The 12,383-nt window shown below is 51.0% G+C and overlaps 1 protein-coding gene across 5 annotated transcripts in view; it reads left to right on the top strand.

Moving 5' to 3' along the window:
- The window catches only part of EFR3B (EFR3 homolog B), a 155,252-nt gene that overhangs the window by 20,219 nt on the left and 122,650 nt on the right, over positions 1 to 12,383 (top strand). The window contains exon 1 of one of the 5 annotated variants that reach the window (XM_043542057.1): positions 2,127 to 2,929. The exons of 3 other annotated variants lie outside the window; for them this stretch is intronic. In XM_043542057.1, the coding sequence (XP_043397992.1) occupies positions 2,890 to 2,929 (40 nt within the window). In that variant the 5' untranslated portion in view covers positions 2,127 to 2,889. Of the gene's footprint in view, positions 1 to 2,126; positions 2,930 to 12,383 lie in introns of those variants that run through there. One more of the 5 variants, XM_043542056.1, reaches the window with a different exon arrangement.

The following is a 12,383-nucleotide window of genomic DNA, read 5'->3' as shown; positions in this document are numbered from 1 at the left end:
CTGGGCCTGGCAGTTCCTAGCCCTGGCACCTCTGGGCTTGCTGCATCTGTTTTGAATGTAAAAAAATTGCTTGAGGCCCTGGCACCTCCTTGCTTACAAGTTAAGCACTGTCCAGAAGCAATGATTGGGAACGGAGGGGGAATAGCCCTGCACTGAAAGGCAGATGGGCTGGATAATCCCATGCTGCTCTTCTGTCTCTAGCATCTATGAGCTCTAAATGCTGCAGGGCGGCAATGCAGGTGGAAGAGGGGGCCTAGCTGGCTCCTGGGATAGCTAATGGAGTGTGGAGCCTCCCACTTGTTAGACTGGCCCAGCTTGGTGATGAAGGTCAGAGTGCCGTTGGGTGGCCTGCGTCGAATGAGGCTGATGCAAATATTCACAGCACAAAACCACTGGAAGCTGCTTTGGTCCAAGGGCAGAATGGGCCGTGGAGACTGAACTGCCTTCACTGCCTTAGAGGTGAGCTCTCCAGGTCAGGGCTGAGGCCCACTGGCAGGGTGGGCTGGCGGAGTCTTGTCCTCCAGTTGTCAATGTGCCCTGGATACACAGAGGGCTCAGGTCCCTGATGGGGAAACATTGGCTGAGAGCTCACGCTCAGGAAATGCCGCAGACACCGTCACGCTTGCTGGCCGTGGCCGTTACCTGAGACGTTGAGCATGCTGCCCAGGAATTGCTTGCAAACAAAGTGACTCATTAAAGGGCAACGGTCACTGAGATTAGCCATTAAACCAGCCACGAGTCCTGGGAATTAGGCTCTATTTATTATTTCAGAGGGAAAAATCCCAGCGGGTGTGATTGGATCTGTAGGTGAAATCTGCTCCTGCTTTCCCATCTGCCCAGCTCACCAAACCCTGCTCCTGGCTCAGCCCTGCCCCAGCTGTTTTCTTCCCGCTTTGTGTAGCAAAGAAGCCCATTCCGTCGCTCTCCTTGCCCGCTGGTGGGGAGGAGTGAGAATCTCCGCTTTGCTCAGTGCCTGCAAGGATTTTTAGCTTGCTGTTTGGAGAGGAAACCGGGTTCTGTCTTTGGCTCTGGCTTAAAGGTGACGTGACAAGGAAAATGGAGCTTGTGCCCCTTTTTTATTTGCTGCTTTTTGGTGGTCTGAAAAGAAACTTGGTAAAAATAATAAAATCTTGCTCGATTTGTTGTATTTTTACACTAGAAATCCAGGTTTCGCCTGCCCAGTGCGGGTATGGGAGGAGCGGAGAGCTGGTGCAATGGTGACATCACAAGAGTTGGAGAGCGAAAGTGGAGCTATTAAGAGAAGGGATTTTAGTCAGATGATTTCAGACTTTGGTTTTGCTACCACCTGTTTAGATTCATAGATTCCAAGGCCAGACAGGACCAGTGTGACCACCGAGTCTGACCCTCCTGTATAACAGGCCAGAGAACTTCCCCCAAATAATTCCTAGAGCTTTTAGACAGACATCCAGTCTGGATCTGAAAATTTCTAGTGATGGAGAATCCACCACAGCCCGTGGTAAATAGTTCCAGTGGTTAATTACCCTCATTGTTAAAAATGTACACCTTATTTCCAGTCTGAATTTGTCTAGCTGCAGCTTCCAGGCATTGGATCTTGATATGTCTTTGTCTGCTAGACTGAAGAGCCATGACCAAATATTTGTCCTCATGTAGGTACTAATAGATGGGGAATCAAGTCACCCCTTAGCCCCCTCTAACTCTAATGTCAAAGGGAACTCGCAAGGAAAGTTCTGGCACCTTTGCTTCATCAGGTATCCTGCAGGAGTGCCTGGTGCACATGCAAAGCCAGGGGGCTTAAACTGGCCATTCCTGACAGGTTAACCCACCCCCCATCCTTTCGTTTAGCTCTTCTCAGGCCTACTTTGTCCATCAGAAAGAAGCAATAAATAAATAAAAGGCCATGGGCCCGATTAGAAAAGATCCTTTTCAAGTGGGGCGGAAGCCCCTGGCCAGGCTTTTAAAAGGGAGCGGCCTGGGGATTCGGAGGCACCCAACCTGCGACGCTTGAAAAGACCCTGATTTCCAGAAAATGCGGAGCAGCCAAGGGGGGAATCCCAGCCCCTTTGCCATGGGAAGCGTGTGTAAGAGGCCAGGGGAGGCTAAGCTTCCCCCGAAAAGGCTGGCCAAGGGCCTTTACGGTGTCTCAGCTTTGGCCCCATTGGAAGAGCTTGGCTGGCTGTAGCCAGGTGTGCGGTGCTGACAAACAGGGGCCGTTCCGCTCGAGCGTTCCCAGCGGAATTTTAATGGCACCTTTAACCAATGAAACCTCCACCGGCTTCTCTCTGCCCTTGGGGAGGAATTGGAAGGTGTTTAGAAGGGAGGTTAGAAGAAGGATTTAGGGAGACAAATGGAGAGGAGATGGGGAGGGGAAGGAGAAGCCACAGAAAGTAGCTGGAAATTGTATACTGACGCCTTTCATAGTGTGAGGCAAGGCGAAATGAAAGGCTCTGGGGAGAGATCAAAAGAAAGTACAGAGAGAGAAAGAGAGAGAGAGAGAGAGAGAGAGAGAAAGAGCAAGAGAGAGAGAGAGAGAGAAAGAGCAAGTGAATGAGCCAGGGAGAGGGATGGATTCCTGATGAGCCAGAATTAGAGGGTTACAGAATCAGCTGAGAGGCAGCTGAAGAAATAAACAGTGGCTCTGGGAGGCAGGGAGCAAACAGACAGGCAGGAGGAGGGGGGGAAAAGCCAGAATAACAGGAGCCTTAAAGCCGAGAGCTGGGAAATTAGAGCAGTCAGGGGTGACTGTTTTAGCACAGGAGGCAAATTGGGATTTTTGCGGGGAGGCAGAGATTTGTGCGGGTGCAGTTTGCAGCTTGAGAGTCCTGGTCTCTGTGAAGGCAGGAGACGCAGCTCCTTCTCCTGCAGCTCTCTGCCCCAGCTGAAGGAGCATCCCCGCACGGAAGTTGCCTGATGGATTGCAGAGCTGCTGTGGACCATCACGTTTGCAATGGTAATGTATTGTCTGGGCGCAGGGGAACACATGGGAGACAGGCTGGAAGTCAGGAGAGGAAGGATGGGCTGGTGGCTCAGGCTTCAGCCTGGGAGAGCGGGGTTCTGTTCCTGGCTCTGCTGCAGACTCCCTGTGTGATCCCAGACAAGTCACCTAGGGGAGGGTTACTCTTAAAAAGCTGGTTTCAGAGTAGGAGCCATGTTAGTCTGTATCCGCAAAAAGGAAAGGAGGACTTGTGGCACCTTAGAGACTAACCCATTTATTTGAGCATAAGCTTTCGTGAGCTACAGCTCACTGCATCCGATGAAGCTGTAGCCCACGGAAGCTCATGCTCAAATAAATGGGTCAGTCTCTAAGGTGCCACAAGTCCTCCTTTCCTTTTTACTTAAAAAGCTGTGCTGGAGCAGCTTTGTGGGGGAGCTTTTCCCGTCCACACAGTGAATCCACCTCTGCCAGAGGCAGTGACTGGGAGAAGCGCTTCTGTCCGTAGTGGGGGGTAGGTTGGTGTATCTGCATCACTCAGGGGTGTGGATTTTTCACACCCCTGGGCGACGTAGTTATACTGATGTAAGTTTGTAGTGTAGACCTGGATCCAGTCTCTCTGTGCCTCAGTTTCCCATCTCTAAAATGGGAACAATAATCTCCCCTTTCTTTCACCCTTTGTCTTGTTTGTTTCGATTGTAAACTCTTCAGGGCAGGGGCTCGCGCTGAATGAAATGGCTGTGACTCCAACTTCCCTCTCCCAACCTGGCTTAACCCCAGAAGGAACAAACAAGATTTTCCATTGTTTCATGTCACCTTCTGCTGAATGGAGGGTAGGTTTATTAAGTGCTGAGGGAAGGTCTGACCCTGGAGCACGTGTGAGTGGCTATCTCCAGAGAAATGAAAGTGGTGTCTAATTTTAGTTTAGGTTTGGCAGCAGCGGCAGCTGTGTCAGGAAGCCTGGCTTCCTCCATCTGGCGTCGCAGGATTGAGCGTCCCACGGACTAGGCGGTTTGTATGCAGTTCACAAGCGGTGGCCGAATACTAGAATGGGTGCAGGCCACTGGATCTCAGGCATCCGTATTCGCAAAAAGAACAGGAGTCCTTGTGGCACCGTAGAGACTAACCCATTTATTAGAGCATAAGCTTTCGTGGGCTACAGCCCACTTCATCGGATGCATAGAATGGAACATATAGTAAAAAGATATATATATATATATATATGTACATACAGAGAAGTTGGAAGTTTCCATACAAACTGTAAGAGGCTAATTAGTTAAGATGAGCTATTATCAGCAGGAGAAAAAAACTTTTGTCGTGATAATCAAGATGGCCCATTTAGACAGTTGGCAAGAAGGTGTGAGGATACTTTAACTTAGGGAAATGGATTCAATATGTGTAATGACCCAGCCACTCCCAGTCTCTATTCAAACCCAGTGTGTCATGGCAGACGCTATGTGGAAGCCCCCATGATAGAGCCCTTTCAGATTCCCCTCCCCGATTTGTGTTTTAACAAGCGAGCGTCTCCTTACAGGTTTGAATGTGGTTTCAAACTCTTTCCAGGGTTGGGATTGGGGTACCCCTCTGCAGTAGCAGAAATGGGTTTGTCTGCTACTGCCCTCTGCTGGGCAGAACGTCCGAAGGGCTTGTGTGTTCGCATGGCAGAGCGATCTCTGTAGTTCACCAGGCAGCGGCCTGGGGCTTTGAGCTGTAGGATGGGAGTTCAATCTCTGAGGCTTGTAAATATCCTTTAGGCCACCAGCTGTTCTGGTGTATTAGGAGGCATTATGTCTAAGGGCAGGAAGATGATGAGACCCTGTCAATGTCAACAATGGAGAGGAATTATTCAGTGCGATCCATGATTTTATGGCAGACATTGACCCCCTACTGACAAGGCAGCATGGAGGCCAGGTTCCACGTGGCCCCAGAGCGAGCACTAGTCATTCTGATTTGCCTTATGTAGGATGCAGGGCTCCATGCTGATCGGTCACACCCACTGAGGTCAGTGGAGTTCCTCGGCATGTGTGGGGGTGTCAGCAGTTTCAGCATCAGGCCCACAGAGTGGAAGGGAGCTGGTTAGGGACATTAAGCAGGTGGGTGGGAAGGCCTGAAACTGACCAGCTCCACCTTCCTTTAAATGTAATGTCCTGTGGTGACAGGAGATGGGAGATGAGGGACAGGCAAGAAAACCATCCCTCGATGGAGCAGAGCTGCACAGGGGGAAGGGTGTAATAGTGCAGCCTGGTGTGTTAGAATACATGCATGCGGCAGCTGGATAAGCAATACAAAGGAGCTGCAGACTTTAGGGCAGGGATGCGAGGGCACTGGGAGGACTGCAAAAGTGTGGGGGGGAAGCAACCAAAATGGGCCAAATGTGGGTGGTGCTGAGACCCCATGTGCCAAGTCACAACACCACACACTCCCAGCTGCCCCTCCGTCATCACAGCAGGGAAGGGGTTCTGCCATTGCATCACCCAGCTCTCGTCAGGGGACAAGGGGGAGCTGGGCCCCCTGGATCCCTCCTCGTTGCGCCCCTGCCAAGTTCAGGGCCTCAGAAGTGTGTGAAAGGGGCGATGGTTGTTTGGTGCCATCCCCCATCTCCGGCGCCTGTGCTGGGATGCCAAAGAGCGCCCTAGAGGGATGGCACGAAACAAAGTGGCTATTGGCTTGCAGTTTGATATGGCAGCTGAGAAAGTTAATGTGACTTTGGGCTTCATACATGGCTGTGTCCATATTAGCATTTTATGGACCTGTAATTCTCATGGGCGCAGTTCCACCTACAGTATCAATGGCAGACCCTGTCGTGTAGCTGGGGAGTAAGGCTCATCATGGTAAAAACACCTGAGCCTTAACTACACTAGAACCTCTGCTACTGCTATTATAGGTGGAGCTGAACCTGCTGGGGAATTATAGTGGAGACCAGGCCATTAGAGGCTGATGTTGTGGAGCAGGGACGTGATCCTTTCCTTTGTGGCCCTGGTGGGACTGCAGCTGGATCACTGCAGTCCGTTCTGGGCATTTCAGTGCAAGACAGATGATGCTTTGTCGATTTCACACAAGAGAAACATGGGGCTAGACCAGTGCTACTCAGACCTCAGTGGATCAGGAGTCAAATTAGCCATCAGCACTACCCAAAAGAGCCACAGGAGTGTGAATTCATTGTTTCACTCAGTAGAGTACTATATTCCCTAGCCTCTGTTTGCCCGAAGCTGGGAATGGACGACAGGGAATGGATCACTTGATGATTACCTGTTCTGTTCATTCCCTCTGGGGCACCTGGCATTGGCCACTGTTGGAAGACAGGATACTGGGCTGGATGGGCCTTTGGTCTGACCCAATATGGCCGTTCTTATATATTTGTATTTAAACAGTATAGTAGGGGAAATATTTAGTTAATTTATATATTAATTAACTAATATTTAGTTTAGATATATAAATAAAATAATACTTGGTCAGTCATTTTGCTGTGAGAATTATATATATTTAATTACTCTGTGTGTGTATATATACATATATAATTCTCACAGCAAAATGACTGACCAGGTATTATTCTTTTATCAACTACAATTGGTTAATAACAAAGTAAAAGCCTCCTGATCGGCTAATAACTTAGACGGGTTAATAATTAAATCGCACCATGTTTTAATATCATGTGCTGCAAAGAGCCGCAGGAGACGCATTAAAGAGCCGCTTGCGGCTCCCAAGCCTCGGTCTGAGTGTCACTGGGCTAGAGGGACAGACCGGCTTGGGAAAGATTAAAAGAACTGGACAGTTTGGAGAAGTGATGGCCAAGTGCGAGAGAAGGGAGGAAGGATGATGACCAGTTTACAAACCAACTGTAGCGAGCAGCGCATGCAGTGTTGTTGTCGCTGTGTCAGGGCCCAGGATAGCAGAGAGACAAGGTGAGGGAGGGAATATCTTTTATTGGACCATCTTCTGTTGGTGAGAGAGACGACCGTTCAAGCCACACAAAGCTGCTTTCCAGATGGGTCCCTGTGTAACTGGCAGCATCCAAAGCGTTAACGATGAGTTAAAACTGGGGGAACACGGCTCTGTAGGCTCATCAAAGAAAATGCTGGATAAACAATCTAGAAGGGGATGGCCCAGCACTTAATTTACTGGAACCGGCCTCTCTTAATTCGAGAAGTAGTTCTTTACGAATCCTGGCTGGGTGACAAAACGTATCAAAGGGCAAGATGTGCTGAAGTATCAGAAAAGAGCAGGCCCATAAATCAGCGGGCAGTGGGTGCTGCTTTGCAAACAGCCTCCTTGCAGCACTCTTCATGCCAAGTCTGTTGGTGATCAGAAATTCTGCCACTGCAAAGGGTTTGTATCCAGTGGCTCCATACGGCTGATTGCTCCCTGGACCCGAGCAGTTTCATGAGCCTTGCGCTGATGCAATGAGAAGCTGATGTCTGAGACACCTCCCTGCCCTGCCCTTCCCAACCAGCACCCTCTCAAAGTTAGCATTGCAAACCCCGGTGGGGAGCATGCCCTCCCCAGCCAGTGTCCAGAGGCAGGAGCAAGGAGTCCTGGCTCTGCCAAAGACCTGCTGTCTGGGGTACGTCACATCCCCTCTTCGTGCTGCGTTTCCCCCCTGTGGAATATTGATGCCTCTTTGGTAAAGTGCTATGAGATCTACAGATAAATGTGCGAGAAGGGCTATGGATTCCCATGACTAATCAGAGCTCCTTATGTTTTTTGTGGTCTGCTAGCAGCCGGATGTCCAGATTTTGACCAGCTGCATCTTGGCACTTGGTGATTAGCACATGAGAAGAGCCTAATATCACGAACCTGCCGTGACACCATGAGCAGGGGGCATCATAGGGAGCGAGGAGCCATGGCTGGGGTATTCTGCAGCCCTGCAAAGCCTCATGGGGTTATTGAAGCATGGGCACAATTTAGGGCAGCCCTAAGGCCAGAGGCCTCATCAGCCCTACTCTCCTGAATAAGCAAGATGCAGAGCTCTGGCCCTGCAGTGGTGCAAGGATGAATCAGGCCCAAAGAAGGGTTCGATCTGGCTCCTGAAATGAATGAGGACCCAGTGGGGTGACATGCTCCCTGTGGGTGGCAGGGCTGGTAGGACATGGTTCACCCCTTCCTGTTTTCTGGGTGTCAGTTTCTTAGCTTCATGTTTGGAAGCACAGAGCATTCCTCTTGGTGCTTCCTCGGGATAGCTCCCCCGCACCCACACTGTGTCCTAGGCGTGAGGAACAAGCGGTCCTTGGGAGGGAGGGATCTGAGTTGGGCATTGGGTGGTCTGTCTGCGTTCAGTGCTGCTGCGGGCACAAGCCGAGATTTCCCTCCCCTGGCCAGGCTTTGGCTGCAGAGCGCTTCCAAAGGCAGATGGCTTCTGTGCCACCTTTGGGCTTTCATGGTGGCTACAGATTCTGCCCCAGAGCCCGTTCCTAGTGGAGTGCAACGGGGGCTGCACCATCAGAAGTGCAGTCAAGACTTTAGTCTAAAGTCCTTTCTCCCCATCCAGTAGCTGCGGTCCAGAAGGGAATTAAAGCTCCATATGGCGCCTCTCAAAACAGGCAGCAGGGCAGAGGACGTGGCAGGATTAGATCCACGCTCCCTGGCTGAAGGTGTTTGTCACTCGACTTCTCAGCTCGGGAGGCTGGTTCGATCCCCGTTGCTGCTCAGTGTTCAAGTGGCAGTGACATTCATCTCGGGCCAGGAGGCTGCAGCCTTTCCTTTCAGATGTGGACGGTGGAGAGTTCCCCAAAGAGTCTCCCATTACTGACCTGGCCTGGCTCAACGTAGCCGATTAGATGTGACTGAAATGCCACCGGAAGGATGGTGCTTGCATTTGCTTCTCGGGCTACGGAGCCAATACCCAGGCGTAATACAATGTAAAGTCAGTGGTTGCATAACGATTATTTAATATTTACATGACCACAGTGCCTCCCTTAGAGGTCCCCATCAGGATCACTGGGAATTGCGTCTAGGGCTGTGCAAACATATACGAACACATGGCCCCTGCCCCAAAGAGCTTACAGTCTCAGAAGACAATTGACATATGAAGGGCGCGGGAAAGGAGCCAGATAATTTGCTACAACTTTTATATTGAAAAAAATAGTCAAGTGTCCCCCATCTGCGCCTTACGATAACCAGCATTTGGTGCACTGGGTGACAGAGCAGCAGCCGCCAGCCCCCATCTGTGCACACATTACATATGTCCTGGTCTGTCCTAGAACCTCCATCGCGCTTGCCACCAAATCATCAGCACTCCCCTGTTGCACCAACTGTGAACGATTCCCCTGCACTCAGTGGGCTACAGGGACTGGTTCTGCGTGAGGAGTGTGGTCCTGTCTTTCTGTTGGTAGCGCTGGCGATGCTCGGAGTGGGTTGCTCATTGAGGGTAGGGAGCCACAGAGACCAAACCCTGTCGTGCACTCTCCAGCAGGGAGCAATCCACTAGCCCCTGAGTGATGTGTTGATGTCGCCACTAGTTACCGGCCATTCAGCCACACGGGAAGCAGGGCTAGATGCATGTGGCCCACAGCCAAGATTCATTCACTTTCCCTGTGTGGGTCCCACTGGCAGCTCCTGGGCCCTTCTCTGGGGAAGGTGCTGCTGAGAACTCTGGCTTGCTGGGTCCATGTCCTACCTGATGAGGATCACCAATGCCTGCTCGGGTTTCACTTCTCCTGAGGACAGAGGGTAAATCAGTGCAGAGAACTATTATCAATGGTATGTCTGTGGGGCCTTTGTTAGCTATGGCCAACTCAAGTCATCACGGGGAGTAAGCGTGGCCTAGTTGGGAGAGCAGTGGATGTGGGAGCCAGGATCTGCCCATACCTTGCTGGGCAAGTCATGTGGCCTCTCTCGGCCTCAGTTTCCCCATCTTGCTTCTCTCAGAGTGGAAGCTTCATTGGATTTCTTTTGCACCAGAGGGAGGTTCAGTCAGGAACCCCAGACCCAAATGCCTCCCAGCTTTGCTGATCTGGATTCCAATTCCCCTCGCATAACCGTTTGGGTCCATCTCTACTGAGTTCTCTCTCCATCCTCTTCCCCCTCCCCGACCTAGTCATCTTCAAGCATGCGCCGTCTAGGGACCTTATTTTCATTGGGTCATTGTGCTTCTTCCTGACATGGCAGGTGCAAGCTGAGTGTCTTCTGCTGACTCTCCACACAAGGGAGAGCTTCACTGTCTTATGGCTGCTCTCTTCTAGGCAGGCTGGTGGCACACTGAGGGGTGTGCGTCTGGCTCTGGTGCTCTGTCCCTCTTCGATGGCTAGAGAATTTCAGTCGTTTCCAGAATCTAGCCCTGTTTGTTGGTTTGAAATACAGCACACCTGTATCTGTCTTCATTTGTTAACTCCCCCTCCTCGCCCCTTTTGCGCCAGCCTCTCCTCTCACCTGAACAGTGTTTTTGGAAACCTGTGCCACTCCCACACCGCCGAACATTTAAAAATAGCCAGGTGTGATGCACAGATGGGCACAATATCTTTTGCTGTCCCTGCAGCTTGCTAGCCAACCTGGCTCCCAGAGCTGAGCTGCTGCAGACGTCATCTGTGATACTGCTGTGCAGGGCACAAAGATCTCTCAGCTGGATACGCAGTTGAAGCTCTTGTTGATGCGGGTTTTTTGGGCTGGGAGGCGGACGGGGGGAATTCAGTTCTAGACAAAAACACGAGGGATAATGTGGGGAGGGATAGGGAGGGATGTAATAATCAGTGTTTTCCAGATTGGAGAAAGGATTTTTCAAACGTCCACATGGGTTATTGCCAGCAACAGAGAGCAATGAGCCTAATACTGAGTACCAAGGCCTGGATTTGGAAAAGGACGTAGCTCCGATTTAGATACCTATGTAAATGGCAGGATTTTCAGACGGACTCAGGGATAATCCCCTCTAGAAGAGAGTGGCCTCCCCAGATTTTTAACCTGTTGTTGCTGAGGGGAGCAAATGGGAAGATGGGGACATGTGACTCTCTGGTTTAGCTCTTCTGAGCCAATCTGCCACAGCGGATCATGGGTAGCCAGACCTAATAGTCAGGGCCAGAGTCTGCCGTTTGCAAGAGAGGTGTCAAGAGTCGGATGAGTCAGGATACTGGGAGGTCAGAGGCAGGAGGCAAAGGGGAGATCAGAACCATGAGTCAGGAAGCAGGGTCAGAGGCAGGAGGCAAACTGGAGTTCGGGAACCACAAGTCAGATGCCAGGAGTCAAGCCGGGTAGGGAGGCCAGGAAATCAAGCCGGGGAAACACAGAGCAGGGAGCACAAGGCACACTATCCAGACCAGGCTGGAGTCCAGTTAGTTCAGACAACTTCCTGCTCCTGCTGCTGGCTTAAGTAGGGCTAGTGGGCCAGTCAGCTGCTTTGGGACTCTGCCAATCGGGGTGGAGCCTCGCACTGGGGCTGGGCAGGGTCCCATGTAAGCTGCCTCCAGCCACCAGGTAGGTGGAGGGTTGAAACATGGCTGCTGCCATAAACATTGTGGGCCTGGACTAAGACCCATATAGGTCATGATGGAAGCTCCTCTTCTCACCAAGACACCCTTTGCCACAGGAAGTGCAGAGCCTTGTATGAGTGGGGAACTACTGGCCTAGGCTCCATGGAGAGGGAGGGAGAAGATATCATGAATGAAGAGGAAAGAGTTCTTCTCAGATGGTTACGCCACTGTGCCAGGCCTTATTCTGCCTTTCTCAATGCTGCTTGCTCAGTAATACAGAACCGAACGCCCCCAATCTCGTTTGATCTCGGAAGGCAATACTGAAGTTCCCAGCAGGGCGAGCTGCCTTCCGGGATGGAAAAATCTCTCTTACTAGCCGTCCTTTCAGTAAGTCTCTGTTATGATTGCTGATAGGGGTACAGTACTATAAACGTGATTTTTTCAGAGGTGTTGAGCGCCCACAGCTCCTTGAAGGCTTCACCCGGGGCTGAGGGAACTCAGTAATTCAGATGTGTACAGGGCCTGATTGTCAATCTGCCTAGGTTCTTATATGGCCCCTACTATCTGAGGACCTCACTGTCATTAATGGGTTTTATCCTCAGTACCTTGATGAGATAGGGAAACATCATCCCCATATGGGGGAACTTAGGCAGAGGGTAGATTAAGTGATTTACCTAAGGCCCCACAGGAAGTCTGTATCTGAGCCAGTAGCTGAACCCAGGTGTCCTGTGTCCTAGACTTATGCCCTGTCCATTAGATCAGACTTCCTATGAATGCTAAGTATGGGTGTCCTTGACTTTGATATCCCAGGCCAGGAGTGCCAAGCTTGCTGGGGAAATGTGCCAGCTAAAGTTTTGACTGTATCAACCAGTGTCTGCCACCTCCTGTCTCGGTGTGTGTGCACTAACCTGTGACGGGGAGCTTGTGCTTGCCGGACTGTGATTCAGAGCAATCTCAGCTCCGTGCGACATGCTGAAGATCCAGCTTCACGTGGTGGTAAGGAGAGATCTTAAATGTATTGATAACACATGTCTGGGAACCACTTGGGTAGCAGATGGTGCCCAGGACGTGGGCAA

Source organism: Chelonia mydas, chromosome 3, assembly GCF_015237465.2.
Source record: "Chelonia mydas isolate rCheMyd1 chromosome 3, rCheMyd1.pri.v2, whole genome shotgun sequence".
Lineage (NCBI taxonomy): Eukaryota > Metazoa > Chordata > Testudines > Cheloniidae > Chelonia > Chelonia mydas.
Note: the sequence above shows the minus strand (reverse complement) of the source record. Positions and strands in the feature narration are given on the sequence as shown.